Source organism: Calliopsis andreniformis, chromosome 2 (assembly GCF_051401765.1).
Source record: "Calliopsis andreniformis isolate RMS-2024a chromosome 2, iyCalAndr_principal, whole genome shotgun sequence".
Lineage (NCBI taxonomy): Eukaryota > Metazoa > Arthropoda > Insecta > Hymenoptera > Andrenidae > Calliopsis > Calliopsis andreniformis.
In genome coordinates this window covers 10,190,066-10,214,411 of record NC_135063.1, presented here as the reverse complement: position 1 = coordinate 10,214,411, position 24,346 = coordinate 10,190,066, and the positions used below count along the sequence as shown (strand labels likewise).

General features: G+C 38.9%; 2 protein-coding genes across 4 annotated transcripts in view; both read right to left on the bottom strand.

Annotated features, from left to right (window-relative positions):
* Positions 1 to 24,346, bottom strand: part of Glurib (Glutamate receptor IB) — a 245,088-nt gene that overhangs the window by 41,916 nt on the left and 178,826 nt on the right.
* Positions 13,257 to 24,125, bottom strand: LOC143185340 (facilitated trehalose transporter Tret1). Of its 3 annotated transcripts, none has more exons than XM_076388286.1 (5): positions 23,890 to 24,125; positions 15,610 to 15,799; positions 15,151 to 15,519; positions 14,245 to 15,047; positions 13,257 to 13,479 (listed from the first exon to the last, which is right to left on the bottom strand). In XM_076388286.1, the coding sequence occupies exons 2-5, from the start codon at positions 15,650 to 15,652 to the stop codon at positions 13,330 to 13,332; spliced, it is 1,365 nt and encodes a 454-aa protein (XP_076244401.1). In that variant the 5' UTR covers positions 15,653 to 15,799; positions 23,890 to 24,125; the 3' UTR covers positions 13,257 to 13,329. The 3 variants fall into 3 exon arrangements, with proteins under 3 accessions (XP_076244401.1, XP_076244405.1, XP_076244402.1); XM_076388290.1 differs by having other exon boundaries at positions 15,610 to 15,727; positions 23,960 to 24,125; XM_076388287.1 differs by having other exon boundaries at positions 23,962 to 24,125.

The following is a 24,346-nucleotide window of genomic DNA, read 5'->3' as shown; positions in this document are numbered from 1 at the left end:
TGGACAGAAGCTCGTCGAGCAAGCTACCATGTATATCGAGCCTGATACCTTCGATCATCGTGCGAGTTATGAAAACAGTTCGGCGTCGCTCCGTGAAAATGGAACGCGAGGAATTGCCCCACGTATTTTCGCCCATAAGACGCTCGGCGCAGCGGAAGTCCTCGTGCTCCTCGAAGCCCGCTCGAGCTGAGGGATTCGTCCAGCGAAGCGGGACGAGGCGAAGGGAGCGCGGAATTTTTCGTCGCTCGGCATGCCTGCCACGTACATGACGCAAATTGAAATTCTTGTTTCGCTTACGGGTATTTGTCGTCTCGGCCGATCCGCGGACCGTCGCTCCAGGCATCGATTCTCGTCTTGTCGAATGCCGACCGATTCCTCTCCGCCAACCGCTCGTAATGATTTTATTGTGCAGCGGAGCTCTCGTTACTCTGCCGACGAGTCGCGGCTGGCTTCTAATTTTCCTCTGTCGAAAACGAGCGGTCTTGGAGGCGAAAGGGGGCATGCAAATTGCTTCGTGTCTTGCGAGCGAATAGCTGTGTTTTGTTCTGATGGTACTATGAGGAGTTGAGAGGGGTTATTAGTTGATGTAATTTTTGGGTCTGGGGTAAAATTTGCGTCGTCTGATTGTAGAAAGTGTGTATCTGTGATTTTTTATGTTTGTGGTTAATGTGTTATTGAAATATTGTAGGTTGTAGGTGTTAGAATATATTGTTTGTTATACTATTTTCTATGTCTGACGTACTCGGGGTTATACTACTTTCTGTGTCTGAACATGTTCGAGGTTCTAATGCTCTGTATGTCTGATCATATTCGAGGCTATACTACTTTCTACGTCTGACCATGCTTGAAGTTCTAATGCTGTGTATGTCTGATCATATTCGAGGCTATACTACTTTCTATCTCTGACCATGCTTGAAGTTCTAATGCTGTGTATGTCTGATCATATTTGAGGCTATACTACTTTTTACGTCTGACCATGCTCCAGGTTCTAATGCTGTGTATGTCTGATCATATTCGAGGCTATACTACTTTCTACATCTCACCATGCTCGAGGTTGTATTACTTGGAGACTGTCTTTTGACTCTTGAGATCTGGGTTATGTCTGATCATGTTCGATGCTATTCTACTTTCTATGTCGGACAATATTCGAGTTCATACTACTTCATACGAAAATTCAAAAAGTAATAATTAGAGAACACACGTTAATAGCGCAGAATTTTCGTTTCAACCATGCCTGTAATCTACATTCTAGTTTCGAAGCACCACAGTAACTCCAAATTCCATCCTCTCAAGATCTTGGAAAATCTTCCAGCAACTATCTTAAAATTCCCAAAGTTCCAGGATCTGTCTACAAATTACCAGATGCAAGCGACCGAGCAATTCGAAAAATCAATACGCCCCCGCCAATTACCACCATTTCGAACGGTCCTATTTACAGCGACCACATATTCATCCCCAACGATTCGAATCGTCGGCTAGTTCGCAGTATCACAAGGTTTAAAAGAAAATTCAGCGCATCCCGGCGGTCTGTACACTCTCGTTCGTGATTCCATCGGCGTGATTGCGCTCCGTGCATCCGAGGAAATTAAATCGACCCTCTCCTCGGATTGGGCGCAGGAAAGGTGACCAGTTACGTGGCCGGCCACGTGAAACGTGTTTTTGCATCGTATTATTAGAAAGGGCGGCATCGTCGCTGCGGGGAATCTCATCGAACACGTACGCCTGTGTGGATACGTGCGCGCTCGCGTGGTTATCTATGCGTTCCGAGCGTGCACGTGCATGTACACGTGCATATTACACGCTGACCGAACGATGCCTGACCAGATACCGATCGATCGCATCTCGCGGGAGCGGAGTTCGTTCCAGGAGCCAGCGACAGCGATTATTAAATTGCTTTGATTATTAATTTTCTGATCGGGTATCGACCTAATTGCACTTCGATGGTGAACGAAGGGGTGGAAGGCGCCGTTTTAATCGAATGTCCTCTTTAGTACATCGTGTGGTCTAAAAAATTAGAAGACTCTTTATGGAAACAAATTGCGGGACCAAATTTACTGTATGTAGAACTTTGAGTGTGTTAGTTGATGGTTGGAAGACAGTGTTATGACTGCTCGTATTTAATGTTATACTACTTCCTGAATGACTGACTGTATACGAGGTTATATTACTTACTTGTTAGTGTATGATCGACCGCAATAAAGTACATATGAATACTATTTATTCATAAATATAATTTCTTCTATATCAAATTAATTAACTGATCGCTGTAAATGTTAATGATAATAATTTAAATGAAAAACAAATCTGTGGTGCCATGTAATTTCATCAGTTTACAGATAATGAGATCATTTTCTAGAAACCTGCAGTAAACTTGGACTCGCAGTAATCTTGTAGGTGATTCTTAATAATAAAGTTTTCATGTTTCTCAAGAGAAAATAGCACAATAATTCCATGAAAGAAGGAAAACAGTGACAACTTTATAATGAGTATATTTTGTACCACGTTGCATAAATTAGAAATAGAGGAAACGGTGCAATGTCAAGAAAATAACGTCTGTACAGTAGTCGTTATTTTTTAAACCGAGAATCCTTACTAATGGAAGAAAATGCAAATTTCGTTTGCAACATTGACGTTACACTTTTTTAATATAATCTTCCTGTGTGGCACAAAATTGAATTTCTTTTCCCAAAGCTATTACCATCCGCTCGATGGTTTTTTATCGTTAATAATACACATGTATTAAAGTTTCAGGGTTACATAATTCGCTTTGTGACCAATTTGTCGTCAACAAGAAAAATTTTCGCGTCAGACGAAAACACATTGTATTTCTGCCTCTCGGATGATTCTATTTTTTCAATTTTATTCACGCATCCATCTGCATCCCTGTCAATTTTTATTTACTCAACGGATTTTCGTCTCGAAACGATTTGCCGTGTGTCACGATGAAATACGTTCGCATTATTTATTTTCCGGGTGCATAAGTTAACGTTACAGAGGCTCCAATTTTCCAACAGCGGTTTTCGATCATTTTCAAGCATTTTGCAGCGGTGTCGTAATCGATTACTGATCAAATATTACGTTGACGGGAAATGACGCTGTGTATGTTCAATACATCGAGTGTTTATTTTGTCATACTGTATCATTTACAGCGGATGTCGATAATTGTCGTTTTCCAAACCTGTTTATTCTATCAATACACAGATATTAACGTTCCTGAGTAAATATTGTTTTAAAGAATCTCGTATATTTTATTAAATAATTTTATATCTTAAAACGATCACAGATAATGTTTGAAATAACTTTGTCTTGTAATGAACTAGCACTTTTCAGCTTTATGTCGTTTCACATAGGAAAGAAAATTCTTTTCGCAACTGGATAATTAAGAGTACGGTTGTAACGAATTCTCAAGTATAAGTTTATTTTCGCGGAACGATGTCTCTTGTATAAAGGGGTCAAGGAAATGAGAGGAAACCTTACAACGTGCGGAAACGTTGACGAAGATGGGACGAGGCGTTCCAACACTCCTGGATTATCTTAATACTCCCTCTGCTTCTCTCTATCTGGCTCAAACCTTCCGCGTTGCTTCTGTCCCCCACTCTCTGGAGGGAAGACACTTTCATTGGCTCCGTATTCTCTGACAGACGATTACCCTTGCTCAAGAGAACAAGCAAAGCGGGTCTCGATAGATTTAACATTGTTTCATCAGGTCTACCAGCCGCAAAAAGAGTTTAATTTCTTTGATCAAGGAGGCTTCGATTCTTGATAAGGATGGGGTTCAGATTAGGGTCAGGATAATAGTCTAAGGATCAGAGGAAAGAAATATGTACGTAGGACTGCGAAGCTTATTCAAGTAGCTCTTTATTAGCATCTACAGTGTGCTTCAAAATATATGGATAGGACTACTGAGATGTTTTGAGGGAATAAAAGAAAATTAATTATTGTTCTATTTGTTCTTTTCGAATTACAGATAGTTGTATGTTTTAATCTTTTCAGTTATCAGCTGAAAAAATTTATTTCCTTCATAAAATTGCTTTCACGTTTATTGAAACATGATATAGGTTGAAGAATAGAATTAACAGTACGTTTTCAGATACGATCACGTATGTATCCCTTTCACAGAGTAGTAATTATGATCATAATAACGTCATTACTCTGAACCAGTATTAGTCAATGACATACAGAAATTGTGTACATTAGAATCAATTGAGAGATGCAAGATTAGCACACGAAGATCGATATTCAGTAATTCAACTATTACAAAAATTAATCTAATTTCAGTATAATATACACTTACATCAATCAATCTATTTTCCCAGCATCCAAGAGAAATAATTTTCAATTCCACAGCTTAGCATAAAGAATTAGTCTAATCTTATCGTTCCCTAGTTACAGTATCTTATCAATGAACATCGCATTTAGAATCTACAAGTAGTACAACTTAATATCTCCCTATCAGGGAATCTACCTCTCCTTTCGTTCACCTACGTTCCACAAATGGGTCTCACGTCGGTGTATCTTCCAAGGATTATCGCTATTAGACTTGGCGACCCTATATCGGTAATAGTATCCACATTCTCAGAGCCATCGAGATCGACTTCTGTCGATATCGTTACCTAGATCTCCACAATCGCTGACATCGAGTCCTACGATTCGAGAATCGACGCAGGAAGTTTGACGTGCCATCAGTATCGACTTGCATGACCCTGTGGTTTTGGGTGTCGGTTTTGCACGACCGCGTTGGTTATCTATGTGGTGTCCCATGATCGCTGTGATTGACCGTATTGTGCTCAACGACCCTCCGATTGTTGGCTCCCACTTCCCTGACTTAAGTGATTTAGGGGTCTATTGAATTGGTCTGTACAATGGTTTCCCTTTTTCACTTCGAGGAAAAATTACTCTGTAACCTTCGGGTTAAACTGTTTGTCGCATTGGATTGGCTTCTAAGGAAATTTGCTGCATCAAAGAATGATTGCGATGGAAATAGAAATGATTAAGTGGTGATTTAATAATCTCTGATGCTGCGTAAGCTGCTTCTTAATCAGTAGAGACATATGAATATTTATTTAATTTTTTTGTAGAAACATTCTTTTGATTATCATGACTTAATTCTGTATTTTTATAGAGGTTTTTTTAAATTGTTGTGTTAAATATTTCTAATATTCTTAAGTGTATTTATAAGAGTTATTTCATTCTTTAATGTCTATCTTGATATTTGTTTCATCATGGCTCTTCCATTCAGAGACCGTGTTATTATAATAATCAGAAATCAATTTAAATTAAACTTTCATGTAGGATTAGAAAATGTTTTGTCCTGTTTCCAAATAAGAATCGCTTAATAATTGCTTCTAATCGAACCATTCACAGCTGTAAAAGAACATACAATCTTCGACAAGTGAAATTTCACACTACCAGCAGTTATTGTAATTTATTTCCCTGAATGGAATATTTCTGTGCCTCTGTTACGTTGTTCCTTTCTTTTTTCCTGCATTTATATGCATACATACATTCACGTGTTCCGCCTCATTCCCCTGGATTTTTCCTCTTTTCTCGATTATTTTCTTCCTTATACGCAGAAACCGCTTTTCTTGTGACCGTACTTCGCAATAAACGTTTATTGAAATGACCAAACCGTTCAACTTAGTTTCTCCATCGACTCTTGATATTATTTTCCATCGGTGGGGATACCATTGTGAAGAAAAAGACAATCAAGTAATACAGTCCTGCACCTGTTACCTAAGTGGTCCCAATTCAATTTCAACAATGCTCGCAAACATACAAAAACGAATTGCGAAAAAACTATTTAATTAATATACTACTTACTCTAAATGCAATGAAAAAGAAATACACACAGTAATATAAAAAACATAAAGGATACCTGGCTTCAATCCCTTTCATAAAACATTTCATCCGAAATCATTTCTAGCGAGGCTTCTATTAAGTATAAGCCTCTTATCTCATACAAAAACATTTTAATTCCCCCCGAGTTTGAAAACAAGTTTTTCATTTGAAACCTTAAAAAAAAAATGAAATTGCATCTCTTTGCATTACAAATATAATCATCTTCCAAGTCTCCACCCATGGAAGACCTCAAATAAGAGCCAAACCAGAGGGATTATTGATAAATCCAGATAAGCGATGTCCAGCTCGATCAAGCACAGAGCTCTGCTTTGCATTTGCCTTTTTTACTGCGTGAAAAGTCTGCAGCCCCTTTTTACTTCTGTTTTCTGTCCCACGACCGACGAATACCCTTGAGCAATCATGCGAACAAAGGTGGACTCGATCGATTTAACATCGTTCCGGCTACGGTACACGTTCGCGAGGCTGGAAGGGACAGACGCCTTTTCGGTCCCGCAGACACGTCGGGCAAAAAGGCGTGAAACGCTCTTACAAGAACTGTGTTTGATCCGTCACAGTGGATAATTCGCCATCGACGTGTCCCGCCTGACGCGGGCTACGCTTTGTCCCTCGTCCACCTGCACTTTTATTATTTCCGCAGTGTTTACCGACGTCTCGGGATCGACTCGCATCTGACACGACGCCATCGTATAGCTAGAGTTCGGTTCAAGAGAATACCGAGAGAAGGAAACGAGTGGGGAAGAAATGAAAATATTAGCTACGTGTCGTTCATTAAAACATCATCTGATTCCTCTAAATATACTCATAATTATGAATTTGTTAAACTACATTTTGAATAATGTCTAATTATTCGATGTCCCCTAGCTGCTATCGAATTCCTGTTATTAGTTATGCACAGTTAATGTCCCAAATATGGTAATAAATCATTATTACTCCGAACGAACACGATTTTCTTTTCACGCGTTCGATGGTTCCAGGAAATCGCTTCCCACTGGTCGAAATTGCACGAATTGGACCATTGAAACCCCCGCAGGACAATTTCGACGATAATGAAGAACGATCGTCGTGATGAATCAACCGCAATTACAGGTTTGTGCTCGACACGTGGAAATGGATGAGCCTGGTTCGGTCTGTTCACTCGTCAGACTGGCTCAAGAACAGGAATTTATCGGTAAGTTGTTTTCAAGCGTTACGCATCGAAATATAATCTCGATGAGAGAATTCGCAGGAAAAATAATATTCTAATGAGACCTTGGACGTGTAGCCAAGAAGCACTAACATTCGCTGCGAAAAATCGTGAAAATCTTTAAAATAAAAAAGAGAATGCGTACAATGACAGTAATGTCCATGTAGCTAAAGATTAGAAAAGGCTTAGTATCTTCTGTTTCGCAGATACGTGATACCTTGAAAAATAAATCCTAATTAAATACTAGAAATTAAAACATTACATATACTGTTTGAATTTCTGCAACCCTGAAAGAACTTTTCCACATTTTACATTAGGTAATTAAGGAGGATCAACATTTATTACGTATATCGATTGGGAGTATCTCTTTAAACAGTGGAATTATCGAACGATGGTTGTTTTCATATACATATCACGAAAAGGCGCTCCGATATCCCTAGGCTCGTCAGCTTTTATAATAATGGCATTGTAAGTGGAATGCTCTTGGTCGATGAAATAAATTCCCGAGTCGCTTTTGTTCCCCGTCGCTTTTCGTTGTCTCTTTTTAATAAACACGGGATGCGTTTTTCATCGAATACGTGAACGAACGCAGCCAACAATCGAGCTCGGCGTATTGCACGATCTCCGCGCTAACGTACCTCTTTAGGTCTCTCGAATTGCATTATTCCTCCCTGACGAATATTTACAAAAGCAAGGGAAAAATCAAAACCATTCATACGCTCCTAGTGTTTTCAGATGATGTATGATCAACTTAGTCTAATCCTCTTTATTAAATAGTATTTCTAATATTTTGTTCTCACTGCTAAATGTTCTCACTGTTATAAAAATTATTATTCAGTTGCCTTACAGCTTAATAATTGTTTAATCATCTTTAAAGGACTTGTTAAGTTTATCAAAGAAATAATGAAGAAATGTATAACTGAATTGTAGGCATTTTAAAATTACTTTGTAAGACATACAAAAGTGTAATACTGATCTAGTTTAAGTACATACTTTCAACGAACGTTGTCTGATATAGTACACGCCCGCTCTACTGGAAATAATGGTTGGTCTGACCCGCTAGGGTCATTTTTCCTTGAGATACTTCAGGAACCATCGCCTACACTTTCACGTACTTTTGTGCCTTTCCACTGATATTTCAGATATACTTACACATATTTCTTCGTCCTGCACCATTTCGAAACTACCTTTCAACACTCTAAATGCCACTCCTAGCCAAAATTTGTATCAAAATTAACACAGCGATTTTAATGCGAGAAAGAGGCAAAAAGTAACCTTATTATTTTATCACACATTGAAGCATTTAATTAACTTTCATCCTAGACCGACTATATTCACAGTTATTTCACTTTCTGCATAGAAGTTTCGTCTATTACTAGTAGAAACAGCGAATATATATTTTATATGGAATGTTTATTGATAGAAAGCTGTAGAGTATCGATATTATAATTATTCTAATAGATATCTAGTAGACGTAAGTAAATACGTAGATCCTTTCTTGATGTCTGACCACATACGTAGCTATACTACTTACACGCATCATTTCTACAAATATTCGAGTATATTACTTCTTAATAAATATGATTCCTGATTAGATATATCTAATTACAAACCTTCACGTACTCTTAATACTAAAAGTCACCAATTCCAAGTTATAGCATCAGTATCATTACCTCTACGTACGACATTTTAACCCCTGAAATGTCACAGTAACCTAAGTACTTACTTAGTACGCCTCGAAATCTCGAATAGAATTCCCACCATCCCCCAATTTACATTTCAAACGCCTTCACGAAATCGAGGGACCATCGTCCCAAGAAGAAGAGGGAACTGTCCGACAAATCGCAGCCACTTTCCCCCGCTACGGTGGAATGCTGTCCGACCGAGCACGGACACTTTCCGCTGGCACTCAGACGATCGAAAATCGCACGGACGTCCCCCCTGAAGATTCCTCGGCCACGGCAGAGTGACCAAACTGCTCGGCCGCCATCATCGCCAGCAATCGGACCCCGGAAGAAAGTCCCCGACAGGCGGCTCGAAATTGCCGATTAGCCTGAGTTCACGTCTGCTCCTTCGCGGACAAGTGGCTGCCATTATCAGGATTGCAGTCATTGCATTAGGCAAGATCCAGCCTGTACACATTCTCATCGGGATAATGCACCGCTAAGTGGATGCTCCGTACGTGTTGCGACTCCGTAGCCTATCAATCTTGATCTACCGCGAGAGAGAGCGCGCGCCTCCGCCCTTCGATCCGCCCAGTATTCGAGGCACGTGTGTGCGTCGGTGTGCGCCGCGATTCTCGAGCGCAGAGACGCATTAACACTCGCATACGTAACGCGTCAGAGATGTATGACGTGCACGTGAAGCGCAGTAAGTGTCCAGGAATACGTAAGACGGACGCGCTTTCGGTGGGCTTGATAGCGACACGAAGCGTACTCGAACACGAGCCTGAGACGTATGCGGACTGATATGTGCCGGATGAACGCTTTAACTCTCGAGATAACTGAGCGACTCGGTGGATTTACTGATTCTCTTTGAGAACGTCTTCGAGGGGTGGAAGACTGATTTCAGGACTAATATTTGAGGAAACACCTCTTAAAAAATGTGTTGAATGAATATTCAATGATTCTATAGGTTCGAAGTCATCGTACAGGTTACCTTGAGTCGCATATGAGTTCTTTAGACCTTTTAGCGTGTTAAATGTAAGGGACCTCAGATTTTATACTTGTTGAATTTAAGAGGGTTTCTTCACTAGCGCGTAGGAAGAAGAAATCATTGCTCAGAGATGTTTTATAAGGGAGGTCTAGAGGTGAATAACTTCAACTTCTGACCCAACTTTGCAAAATAATACTTTCAATAAATACCTGAATCCCAAAAGTAGAATTTGGAGAACTTGTAATTCTGTATATTCTTGAAATTAAATGAAACCTTTTCTTTTGTCGTAAGACTGTGCTGTAATAAAAATATTCACTTAATCCTAGGATATTTTATGTGATTAATACCAAGGGAAAAGAATTTTTGAAACGAGGTTTACGTAATACTTAGCCATCTTTAAATTAAATAGGGTGAGAAGCTACCGTGTGGTTATCTAATTTACAACCGCTCTGTAGGTTCAACCAGTGTTTACCAAAATTCTGGCTTCTGGCATCGAGGACCAAGACAAACGTTGTCAGGGCTTATGAAATTGAGAATATTCAAGCGGTCCTTTGTTATTGCATTTGAGGGGTGGGGCACCATCGCGAGGTGAGCGCTCGCTTTGATTGCAGGGAGTATTGTCTGCTAGGGGTGGAATTTTGGGAGACTAAGTGGTACATGACAGCGACGTTGGTTATAACATGAAAATGGGATTTTTGAGAAGGACAAGTGTAAAATAGCTTTTGAAATTTTAATCAACTTTTTTATGCCACCTTGTTCTCTACTTTTTAAATCTATTTTTTACGAAGGGAAAAAAATTAATATTAATGGAAACCAAATTTAAATCTGCATTCTGTACAGAATTATTAAAATAGTCGGTGTGACTGGTACAATCATTTATTATGTTACTTAATTATATATTTTTTTAAAAATCTGTTATTTTGATAACGCTGGTAGAAACTAGTCTACTTTAATTTTTGGTACTTTAATATTGATGAGGAATGTGATTACTGGATGGTATTATAAAATTTATTTCGTCAAGTTTATGTGTTTCTTCTTACTATGGAAAGTATGAGGGCAATTAGGGAACATGAATTAAGCAGAACACGTTTCCCATACTTTTCCTTCTCCTATGCTGTTATCTTCGCACGAGAATATTTATCGAATAAGTATACACGGTAACTTGTGAGAGAAAATACAAACAGAACGCTGGTAATTTTCACAGAGAAGTAACGTATAAGTTCCAGTGCCCACGAGCAATTCCAATTTCGGTACGTGCGACTGTACAATCGCGAGAGAGCAAAATGTGGACCCACTTTATGAATATGTTTGCATAAGTCTATTGGTATTTCCGTTTAAGCATGTAATATGAATCTGCAGTGTAAGTAAGATTCTAATAAAACTTGGTAAATGATAAATGGATCTTCACAGACTGTATATTCCATTCGTTACACATGGTTTTCTATTCTCCATTACTAAAAACAACACGTAACTCTGATTAAAAAACTCTCACCCATTGATTAACCTTCTACCTACGTGTCACGTCGAAACTCTGTGCCATATTTTTAATAGAATCTCCGTAAAATAATTTTGCAAAAATCACTAAGCTATTTACCTTCCTTTCACATTTTCATTTTTTTCCAATATCCAATTACTCGCTTACAGTGAACCTAACTAACGCGATTTTGCGCGGAAAAATTAAAAAATCCCTTGTGCTTTCAGGTTTAATAGAGTTCCAGGCACTCCCTCGAGCATTCGATAATCCACCATAGACCAATCCCGCGGTTCGCGAAATGGAAAGGAACGTGAACTGTACGACTAATCGGGGCACGGGAAGCAGAGGAGCGGCGCGCTGTTGTCCAACGAAATTTCGTATAATTCCTGGAGGGCAAGCAAATCAGCAGCGACGAGCTTTTAAAATAAACAGAACGGCGAAGTTAACGGGCGAGGCACAGATCAGTTACGCGGCACGCTGTCGTTTTTAACCAGAACTCAAATAGTTGGTGGGGAAACGGGAGACGTCGCGTCGGTATCGTGCGCGCAATGCGATATCGCTGCTTCGCGATTCCCTTTGCAGACAGGGAACTTCGCGATCAAACGAGTCCCACGGCTCCCTTCCGCTTCCTCCGCCTGTCCCCTCTCCCTCCCCCCTTCCCTCCTGAGCCTGTTTCGGGCGTAATTTGTCGAAATTGCAGTTTGCCCTCTCCGCCGTGTCTGATTCCAGGGAATCAGGAGCACGTCGGTATTGATCACCAGCCTTTTTCCTCCCCCTTCTTTTTTTTCCCTCTGCCACTGACATCTCGCGAGCACGAGTGACGCTGCTTATGCAAATAATGCGTATTCCCCACGTCTATCGTGATTTTTTCTTTCCTGCCGGAGACGAAGATGTTCGTTCGTGCGTTTGATGGTGATTGGCGTGATTGATAGTTTCTCGCGGTGTTCGTTCATGGTCAGACAGTTTATTAAACACAGAGAATTGAGTAATGGGGCGAGGAAAGGGGGTAGGAATTTTTGTGTGACGTACAGCAGAAGTGTCATGGGTATTGACATTAAATGTGATGGGAGCTTTTTTTAGTTTGTATTGGATTACTTAAGATTGAATTAGCTCTTGTGAGGCATTGTTTGATTAAATTCCTTAGGGAATTGTGTTACCTCAAATTGCAATTCTTGAAAGCTCTGGAGACGATGCATCAACATCCATCAAAATGAACAGTTCATTCGAAAGGAACATTCTTTCATTTAACCCTGACATCTTCTTCATCTTATGAAGCATTTAAAGAAAGACTGAACTGTATTTTGATTTCTATTCTGAAATTACAGATAGCTTGTGTTATTTTCCGTGTTTCGTGTACATTTTATGTATATTGGATAGAAATATTAATTTCGACGATCCTTAAAGTAGCTTTCCTAAGCCTCGATAAAAATCCATTAGAGTCTTACTACTCCTTACTACACTAATCCTTAATCTACTTTCGAGACACTGCTTCATATTACTTGCTAAGTAACTTATTAAGTACAGACTCGATGCACAGTGCTCCGTGGATTGTCTATTGTACTAACTTCGTGGTTTGATAAAATATTCATTAGTTGAAGAACTCCAGTTTGGTAAATATGTACAATATTTAAGCGTTTGCTTTAGAGTATTAATCAGTATCGATTTTCTAACTGATGACCTACAGTTTCTGGTGGATCTCTGAGCTACCCAGATTCACCAACAGTATCCAGAAGTTCCTAGGTGGTCATCCATCTAAATGCCAACTGCGCCCAACGCAGTTTAACTTCGGTGATCTAACGAGAACTGGTGCTTTCTACGTGGCTTAGTTGTTGGCGAATAAACAGCTAAGTTTGTTGCTTAATGGTGTAATCAGTGAGTGTATTTATTACAGCGAATACACAGTACTCTATTTACTTCTTATTTTTTGTCTTTCCCTCCGTAAGTTCGGGGAAAGTCATTCACTAATTACTTCGAGTTGCATAGATTACTTAACTTGTAGATAAACTTCCAAATCGCATTGACATAAAATTACCGAGGAAAGTACCAATTAATTTCGTAGAGATTGGAAAATGAAAATGCAAGGAATGGCTCCTTCAGTCCAAAGCTGTATTTCGTTTATTAAATAATTTTTAAGACCGTCACGAATCATCGAATATTGTCAGTATTTCCTTCTCAATTCAATCTGTATTTCCTCCAAGGTCTTTCCTTCCGTCTCTGGCACATAACGATAGATTAAGATCCATACGAGGACCGTAATCGCGGCGAATATTGTTATGGGCATGTACGTTCCGTAAGATTCTTGCAGCACCTACGAATAAGGCAATCTATCATTCCATTGTTCACGCAATTTATGTTGGACTCATGAAATAGTAAGCATCAATGTTTTTTACTATGGAAATCGCGGAAAAGGAAATCTAGGTTGTCTTGGAAAAACATATTCCGATCTTTTCGGCTTCTGCTTCGAATATGGAAATTGAAGAGAATGTTTTTATATTGTTTACTTAACTCTTGAGTAATTGATGGTCATTATGTTCACTTTCATCCGGGAAATTGGAAACGTGAAGTTTAAGGTGTAATTTAGTTTTATACGTTTTTTAATCACGATGACGCGTCAGCTGAATAATTAAGTAATAATGAGCCAAAGGATTTATTAATTACTGTGTTTTCTTCTTTAAAATTTCTACTAACAAATTTTCTGTATAACAAATTCAATATGGTACGAAAAACCAAAGGGGTCTCTGGTGGAGGAAATTAATTTTTCTATAAAATGCTACTTCATCTCATTTGATTTCATCTGTGTTGCTTTCAATATTTTAAAACGTTTTAAAAAAGAAAGTTATTTCTCATCATAAGAAGACCATGCTGACATTCACCTTATCTATAGTAGGATAGAAAATTTTGGTGACGTATATGTTCACGTCACCCCCATCTAACATGATAATAAAGAAAAAAATACCATTTTGAGCAATGAATAAATCAGTATTAAACCTTCCCTTGCACCACACATATTAAACCTAAACCTCATGAAACATCTCAAAAATCAGTAATTTTTAATACACAATTAAAAACCCACCTGATAAAATTTCACAACGGTGGTAGTGGTGAAGGCGTAATAGAGGGCCGAGAATATAGCCGCAGGCACCTTGACATCAACATGAAAGATCTCCCCGATGTAGGCCAGAGGAACTGGATTCAGAGCGAGCCCATAACCGAGAACATAAACCATCACGAACGCCGTGGGTATCCACCGAAGATTGGAAACGTCGTAACCGCTCGAAAGCAGACGAAAGAAGACCGCGAGGACCAACAGCGATACCACACATATGGGGGCGGCGATCAGAAGCAGCAACCTCTTGCCCAATACTCGAACCAGCATCACGCAGACAGTGCCAGCGAGCACCAGCGCGCAGCCAGTCATCGTTATACTAATGTTCGTCGAAATCTCGAAGCCAGCCTCCTCGAATATGAACGATTGATAAGCGAGAAGAGGTATTGCGCCTGTTAAGCTTAATGCGCTCATAACGATCACCCCAATAAAAAATGCCCTTCGATGCTCATGCCTGACTAGCGCCTCCTTTAATGATCTCAGGAACGTCATCTCCCCATTATGATCCTCTGTGGCGACGATCCGCTTGATCTCCTCGAGCTCCTCCTCCACGTCATCCTTGCCCAGAACCCACTTCAGTGTCCTCTCGGCGGAGGTCAGCTTGTTCTTTTTGGTGAGGAACACTGAGCTCTCTGGCAGCCAGAGGAACGTCACGAAGAATATTATGGGGATCGATACTGTGATCATGGACATGGTGAAGCGTGATACCAATAAGCCAATTCCATAAGCTAGCATCATGCCTGTGTTGAGGAGCACTGCTATCAGGGTACCTGTGTAAGTCTGTTTAATTATTCCTTGTTTCCTCGTGAAGTCTGGTTAGTCTGAGATTTTTCTAGCTGTTTGGGAGAAAGAAATTCTATGGAAAGAGTGTACCTAAAGGCCCTCGTGTCCTCTTGCTACTGACTTCACCTAGGTACATTGGCATCACTGCGTAGGTGATTCCACAACCGATTCCAGCGAGTATTCGGCCAATGTAGAGCTGCGGGACGGTGGCTGCCATACCGACTAGGAGCCAACTGGCGATTTTTGGTATCGTGGCGAACAGGAGGGTCCCTTTACGACCGATCCTGTCCATTAGTAAGAATGGCACGATGGAGCCTACACCGACTCCAACGTACATCAGATTTACCACCCAGACTATTTCGTCGTTGGACACTTGCAGGGGATCGTCCTTGTTGAATTTTGGGATAATAGGGGTGCTCCATCCTTCGTTCAGTCCACTGTCGATGATCAAGAAGTTGCCTAAGTGTCATCGTCGAGTGACGTTCAAATAATTTTGTTAATTCTTTTGTTTGGCAGGGAGACAATTGCTTATAAGAGGGTTTTACTTACACACGATCCCGATGAGTATTTGTCGTATTATTTCGAGATCCATCGTTGCTTGTTACTTTCTGTAGGTGTGAGGTTTACAGAATGGCAAGGTGAAATAATTGTCGCACTGTGATGTTGTCTGTGGACGAGTAAGTCAGTTTCATTGGTTTGTTTGGTGAGTGTGCTGTGACATGTCCAGGAGAACTGTTAACTGTAGAGTTATGTGGAGGGTAAGTTCTGTATGAAAGTCAATTTCGGGGAAATTAACGAAACAGAGTAGAGTTTAATTAACTCTGTATCCAACAGTATGTGTCAGATATTACAGAGGTTGATTCTACATGTCAAAATAAGACGAAAGTCAAGATTGACAAAGCTAATTAAGATTGATTACCCCTTGGGATAGCCCTTGGACTAGAGATTTGTTCTCAAAGATGACGTAGTCACGATAGTTTCAGACTATATCGTATGTAATATATTTGGCAATATCTGCAGTAGAATAAGTCGCCAAGTCAGACACGTCTGACGCGCATCTTAGAGATGTATCTTCAGCAAGTAATAACTCAGAAATGAAGAATCAAATGTAATTTCATCAGTCTTGACATTTGCCTTATTTTAGAATGAAAAATCAACCCTTCCAATTTCAAACACCTGCTGCTGAATATCCCCTATAAATCATTGTTAATAAACTGTGTATTCAATCTTGAATTTACATCAGAGAACACTGTAGATAAATTTCATTCTTTATTAAATATAACACTAATTTCAAATTATTCTGAATGTAATACCTTCGTTTCACTTGACAGACATTTCGTTTTATACTTTCGACTTACTATATTCAATAAAGGTAACTCAATAATAAATATCTCCTTATTTAAACACCATTCACTCTGAAAATACCCAAGAAACTCGAAGCTCTCGCTACATTCCTAATCCCAGTCGTCCAAAATATATCTCGCATCTAACTTCCCCATTCTCATTCGCAAACTCCCTTCGCCGTTTCGACTGTCTTCGCCCAACGAACTTCGGTAACATTCCCAAACTGACAATAGTTCCAAGTGCACCGACTAATTAGCAAACGATCGAGCCCAGGGTAACTTGATATTCGCAAGTTTGATCAACACAAGCGAGGACTGTAAAATCCCTGTCAGTGGAATGGCACGTGTGTCGTAAACACGTAGTGTGTGCCGGAACGACGATTCCGGGTTAGTCTGGCACGGAGATAACGGAAATAAAGCCAACTAAGATACCAACAGGATGCCGTGATACGTTTCCCTCGTTGGCTGGCGTCGCTGTTACGCGGACAAGCGCGTACAAGCATGCAAACGGGGCTTTGCACGCCTGTTTCTAGGCTTCGAGTGGTTGCTTTCGCTTTGTGACGTTCGATCCTACGCTACGAGCCCACGGTTTAGAGTTTATAGCCGCTGGCGTGATGGGCGCGTTATTAGAAAGCGGGAAATGAACCCTGCGTTTCTGCGTGGATCTATTAATCCAATCCCTTGGCCTTTCTGTGCATTTTAGTGCTTTTTCGTAAACTTTTCTCTTCACTTTTTGAGATACAAGTAACAAAAGTAGAGTCGTCCTCAAGTAATTGCTGAAAGCTTTCTTCAAGAAAGATTTTTTATTTTTTGGCACAAGATGCAGTGTGTCAAATGAATATTTTTCATTGGATTAATTGATAATACAATATGGTATTTTGGTATGGTATTTTGTAGTTGGCATATTTTTCGTCTTTATTAATAGACGAACTTTTAGAATACTAGATATTTATTATTATACAGGTAGTAATATTATGTGTTGCACTGACATAAATTTTGTACCAATTAATGAAAAAAAGTGATGCATATTTAATATGAGCTTTTATGAGTAGGTACGTCGATACATAATATTCAAATATTAAATTCCAGTCTGCAGTATCTGATTATTAAAATCTTATACGCGATATTATTTTTCTAGCATAAATTTCACCTCTTTATAATATTCAATACACCTCTAGGCTAACAGACTCCGAAATTTTTAATTAACAGTTCTTGGTTCAAGTCTTACATAGAATTATTTACGTTCCTAAAAATCTAAGTTCATTTTTAGTTGGTGGCTCTCGTATGATTATTTCTACGCTTAAAATCTTTTACTGTTGTATTAAATAATATTAAGAGAAATTGATACGCTCTTTTTTAAGCAAATATAATTCTCACGCGACTCATATGCTAAGCTTGTTAATGAATATTACACTTTATATTATTAAAAATTTTATACCAACGTGTTATGAGCGCTTCTTGACGCGTAACTTTTTAGTTTCACGCGTCAGTACTCCTCTCCAGCCAGCAGAAACGTTTTGCGTAAAATTCACTTATGCCATTTTGGGCGCGGACACGTTTCTGGTCTCGGTTGTGTCGCAAAGCGACAGTTTACGAGCGACGTTATGGCGCACGCGTTATTAAGAGACAGAAGCTGAACCAACCGAGTCCTTTAACCCGGATTTACAACCCCCCGGTCGTGCATTTTCATTGCGACCAATTTACCTATCCTCCTGTTGTCATCACGGAAACGATCGCGTTTCCTTCATGCACGAGATAAAACAGTATCGAGCTATTCTCGATTTCTGCCATTCCTCTCTCAAACATGTACTAAACTTACATATTGTCAATTGTGATGGCTTGAGTATCAGAGATTTTATTCTCATCACGTGTCTTATATTACCTACTCACTTTTCACTTCCTGTATGTATTATAAATTGTTTGTAATGGTGAACAACACCTTTCTGTTTTTTCTTGACCTGACAATATTAATAATTGTAATCAGTATTATAATGAAAAGTGGTGAAATATAGAAATATTTATTGACACGAGTTAAGAATTAAGAAAATATCTCAGTATTTTAGTACCTGTCTACTAAATTTTACTAAATCTGAAGGTTACTAAATTTAGCTTGAGTTTGCAGTCATATTTCATGAGATACTTTATGTTCGTAACATTTTAATACTTATGATGTATGGGCTACTTCTTTTTCTATCACATGCACGCATTTAATTATTAATGCTATTTATTAATTTGTGATAAAAGAGTAAGTTTGAAATAAATTTCGCCTTTTAATTCTTCACCAACGTAAACGTCAGGCCTTTCAAGCCTCAGCATGAGATTTCTTCCGATAATCTATGCTTTGTAATTTGGTATGCTTCTCTTAAATTCAGTCAGGGATTTCGTGCCTCCCTCCATTCATAATCTTTAATTTAATACTTTACGTGATTTCTTTTTTCCGAGATTTCCTCCGCCAACGCGAGCTTATAATTTATCGAGCGAATACTTCAATAGTTCGGTTCTCAATATGTAAACATCCAGAGATATTAAAAAGCCATTTTTTAAAGCATTTTCGAACCCGCGTTCTAATTAAATTCCAATACATAACGAAGTTTTGCGTTTGTTCCGTGCGCGTATATTACGTATTGCTTTTGGTATTCAATCGTTTAACAATTCATAGATCGATATTCGTTTACCGACGACAATCAAACTACTGTATTGTCAATTTTGGATCGGTTTAGTTATAATTCCATTTCGAATCATTTGGAATTTTATTTCGAGCTCAAACCGCTACAGGTATCTCCATTAGCAAGTCTTTTATTCCTTGGCGATGAAACACACAGATATTTTTAATATAAAAATTTTGCTAAGTTTATGAGTTATGCCAGGTATTAGAATTATTCAATTATATTTACTATGTCGATACTTTTATTACTCAAGTTTTTATTATAGGTATTGAATACGAAACACCATGAAAAATTTTAAGGTCAAATAAATCTTGCATAAACTTTTTAATTGGAAATGATACCTGTAGATCACACTATTTTTGTTATTGTTTATACTAAGAGTATCATCATTCACAATGAACTTGCACATAAATCGTCGCTTTTTCCTCTCAGCTTAACACCATCACGACTCAGATCTTCAACCTATCCATTCGTCACCTCAGTACTTCGATATCATTGCTCCACAATTATCTATTATATTATTTCGTCATTATAATCACGCGGATTCCGTTCATTGCTATCACTGTCGTCCAATTAGCCGCTAATTGACGATAGTGTGGCGTGCTGAATTCGGTTATCGGCGAATTTCCACGCTGTGGAGATCACCGCACTCTTAGCGACCGCGAAACTGCTCTTCCGTTTATTTCGACGCGAGAAAATCCGCCGTTTCGCGATAAATTCTCCCTCCGCCCCCTCATTGCTACCATTCTCTTCCTTTTTCGCGTCTCCTCTATCCCCCTTATCCTCGCCATCGTCGCGTTCCACCGCGGACCGCAACGAACTGGAACGTGCCCACTGTGGAGCACCGAATTTTCATTCTTCATTGGTCTTCGACGAGATACGACGCAGTTACTCGGATACACGACACACAACCTTAACGCGACCAGCTTCGGCTCCGTTTAACACGGCTTCACGTGGATCGTTTCTTGCCTCTGGCCAATCTCGATCTACACGAAATCAATTACACGCGATCGTGGTTACCATGTTTTACTGATTGCGCAATGCTCGAGTTACGCGTAACCGTGTAATTGCTTCGATTCGTGTTCACGTTAATGCGTCATACGCGAAATTGTGGAGCTCTATGTTCATGCTGAGCAGGCCCTCTGAGATTTGATTTTTAGAAATCTATTTGATTTTCTGAATACTTTGTTATTACTGTGGCTGCGAGGGAAAATGACAAATTTGTGTTTTTATTTTAATTAAAGGCTGTAGAACAGAATTCTTATCTCGGTTATTTAGAATAGATTAAATCGAAGGATGCTTTTATTTGAGAAAAATAAATCTAATAAGAAGTGAATCCACGATATATAATAAAAAGAAAAAAAATTCGAGATTTGAAATATCTTATAATTTACGTCTTACAACCACAGATTTCTCTTATTCCCTGGCAATGGTCTATTTTACAATAACCGAAGTTGTTGCTACACACTGCTGTAATAATGTCCATAAAAAGAGAACTATGTATCGAAAAACGTCTAGAACATTCCATTGTTCATAATACTGTTCCAAGCTCAAGCTTCGACTTACTCTACTCACTGAAACCATCCACGATTTCTCTCAGTCCAGACTATGTTAAAACTATGACACTTCGCTCAGCATTTATCTACACAGTATAAACCCAGCTGGAGCCCGAGGTAGGAAAATCACGCAGGACAAAATTCCATACACAACTGCTCCTCCTTTTATTTTCCCTTGCGTGAAAAATTCATCCTCGAAATTACGTTGACATTTTGCGAAATATCCCCGCACGAGGAATCTCCGTGGCCCTCTTCGCGCTGGAAAATGCAATCCTATAAAGATTGTACTTTTCCAACCGAAGTTTCCTCCGTCGGGAGCGCGGGCGCGCGCGCGCAGGCGAAATAGTTTATGACAGTGTTTTTCCTCGGCGAATATTTAGTTACGAAAGAAAATCCTGCGCGGACGAGCGCTTGAATTATTATCCCCGAGTTATCTGCCGTTCCGCCGGAACGTTCCTCGGCCGTGTGCTCCATGCGGAAGCGAGCGGCACGAGTACGAAATTCCGATTAATAAATCGTAGAACCGGAAACGAAGTTACGCCCTGCTCGAGGGCCTCTGTGTTTTCGTTTCTCGCTGCTCGATCCTCTCGTTTTTATCGATCCTAGAATTTTTTGTTAGGAAACTGTCGAATACCTCGAGCATTAACTTTTTCCGATTAATGATGTTGTTACGACGGCGCAGGGAATAGTTTTCGATTGTTTGCTGGCGGTAAATGAAGCTTGATCGGAAAATACCATCGGGGGTTTTTAAGGAACAGCTATTTTGTTATTAATTACTCTAATTGGATTACTCTCCTCTATGTTTTATTTCTTTGGCTGTGGACATGAGAGACGAAAGATAAGAGAGAAGACATGAGAGATAAGTTTGATCGAATCTTGATTTTTTAAGTTGGTTCATGTAATAATTTCCTCTGTTCAATTTTCTTAAATATATTTTTCGGCAGTAAATTTAAATTTCGTTCTAGAGGGTATTTTATTCAGCTACGTTTCAATTGAAAATTCATTATTTTCTTAGATTGATTTTTATAATCATATTATTCAATCGCTTTGGATTTCACGGTCTGAATTTCTTTTAAATTGTTTCCATATCTGCTGTAGGTATAAACTGTCTAAACCACACAGTGGCTGACTGCGCGACTGAGTAATTTGACACGATACACGGGAAAATTGGTGGCCGTGTGAACCTCCAATTGGCTTCGTTATTCGTTGATTCGTTACACGACGCTATCTTCTCGAATTTCCTAGAATACTGGGATGCAGTTCACTTTCACAGAAATATGAACACAGATTGTCGTAATATTTACTGAGATTCTCTGATTGCCTGGATATGTAATATTCGTGCCATAGAGGTATTTAGATTTTTAACCCCGTTGAAGAAGAATAATATGCAGCTTTCTATAATGAATTTTTTAATGAATTTGCCTGCGCTTTGATAAAACAGCACTTTATGTGAAATGTCTCTGGTACAGGAATTCATTTTTAGTTATGCTTTCATTTTACTTTTGATCACATTACATTCATATAATTTCGCAGGAATTGGTTTTCGTGACCTCTTTACAGAATAATTATTATTTAATTATTAAGTAAGAATGTCTACATCTTTTTCTACTCAATGCTTCTACGAAATAATCGTAATTTTTTTAATATTTGACATCTGCAACAATTATTAAACTTTCTCGATCACCTTGATAAGGACCTTATCAAGATAAATTGCAATCATAATAATGTTCTTGACACATCAATAGACCTAGATCGGTATGACAGTTAATCGGATATAAATGTTGACTGTAGCCCACTGATTATGATATACGACGTTATGTATCATTGCTCTAGATGATATCTCGAAATTTCGCGAGATGAACTGTATTTGAAAGCGAAATATCTCTCTATATAGAGTATTTGATACTCTATGAAATTTCCTTAAAACGTCTTCTCGAGTAATTTATCCTCATTCAGCTCACATTGCTTCGTTCAGACTAAATTCTGGATATCTCGAAATTGTAAAGTATACTATCATTATAGTTAGATGACTCAATTTTGTTACGAGATACTGTCACGCGACTCAATGTTTCCTCCGAACAGATAAAAAAGAGGTGTTTATGCTAGCACAATTCTGTCGCATTAGCTGTTCATACAAAATAATTCTGGTATTTTGTGTTACCATACAGTGACAATGCACTAAGTTTTTCGTCATATACACTAATACACTGGCAGTAACTGTGAACTGTGTTAAACCCGCATGACGAGGAATTATAACTCTTTTTATGTCAGAGTAGTTCAGTCCTAAAAGTTAGTAACGCAGAGTGAACGGATATACGGTAGAAGTCTCTTTTAACTTTAACCACGGTGTGCATGTGTGTATTCAAACGATCCATAAAGGTACCGCGTGGTTAGCACAATCTGCCTATTATACAATACTTGTATTGCGTATTGCAGTAATTAAAACTCTAGCGCTAAATCGTCACACCTTGAAATCGACAACTTTTTCTCATGATTCGTATTTAAAATTGCTACTTAATAAGGTAATTCATAACAGAATAATATTTTCTTATCGTAAACTCTGTGCTGTCCTCCTTATCCTTTAAAAGAATTTTCTTTCACGTTTTCCTTCGATGTCTTTTATTTTCTAGAAGTCGTTGCTTGCAAGTCACGAATTACGAGAATATCTAAATGTTGTAATCTATGATTTACGTATTAAACCTGATTGACGTTAAGCCTGGCTACAAAATATAAAGCAATGGATAAAAAACTTATGTTTTGTCTGACCTTGCTTTCAAATCCTTCCAACAGTGTCTATATTATCATTCATTTAATCTATTACAGTGTACGCACTGTTGCTACGAGAAAGCGTGCAAACGTAATTTATGAATCATAAGAAAAGTAGGTAAAGGTAAATAATGACGTTGCATTAGAAATGTAAAATATATGTTATATAATCTATTAAATTAGTTATAGTAAGATAAGAATTGAGAGACAAGGTCAGATATCAGAATTTAGTATCAACTCTATCAATCAGTATCCAAGACACCTGTTAAGTGTTTGTTTACATATTTCACTATACCTATCATTCTACAAACTGGTTTGAGGAGACAAGCATGCCTATGGCGATAAATTCAAATGGGAAAAACTTCTCAGAGATCTACAGCATTCTACAGTGTTCTCTCATTTAGCAAGCAAATTACAAACGAAAATGAAGGTCCATTCATTATATTCAGGATTATAATTAAAGCCCACATTATTGAAATCATCGGAAAATGAAATTACCAGTATGAAAGCAGACCTAACATCACGATCATCAAACACTACACGCACGTGGTTATACTAAACAACTCACACGTTTCACCGAATCTCTTGCTTCTCCAAAAGAAACGTGGGTCCTTTCACTTGAGTCCTAAAAAACGTGTCGAACACGTTCACCAATCTTTGTTCTCACGGGCTGAAGCGCTCTCGGCGATAAAACCAAATCGAAATCTTCTCGATCAAGGGTTTATCACTCTGTACCTAACGTTTCAGCGTTACTTCACCCCAATGCACACAGCACACGCGCCCATCACAACCGATCGAACGCACTTGACGCGAGTCGACGTCGATCTCATCCTCGGACACGCGAGGAAAGAAACTGAACAGTGTTCCATAGACACGCGGAACTCACGGCTGATTTTATCCGAGTCCCACTCCATCCGCTTTTATAAACTGCGACGAGACGGTCCAACGCCACTAA

Bases quoted from the DNA above. Each gene is read 5' to 3' on its own strand.
- LOC143185340 (XM_076388286.1), bottom strand. From the start codon at position 15,652: ATGGATCTCGAAATAATACGACAAATACTCATCGGGATCGTGT. The intron at 15,048-15,150 runs GTACACTCTTTC...AGACTTACACAG, and splicing joins GAGGACACGAGGGCCTTTAG to GTACCCTGATAGCAGTGCTC. The intron at 13,480-14,244 runs GTGGGTTTTTAA...CCTTATTCGTAG, and splicing joins CCGTTGTGAAATTTTATCAG to GTGCTGCAAGAATCTTACGG.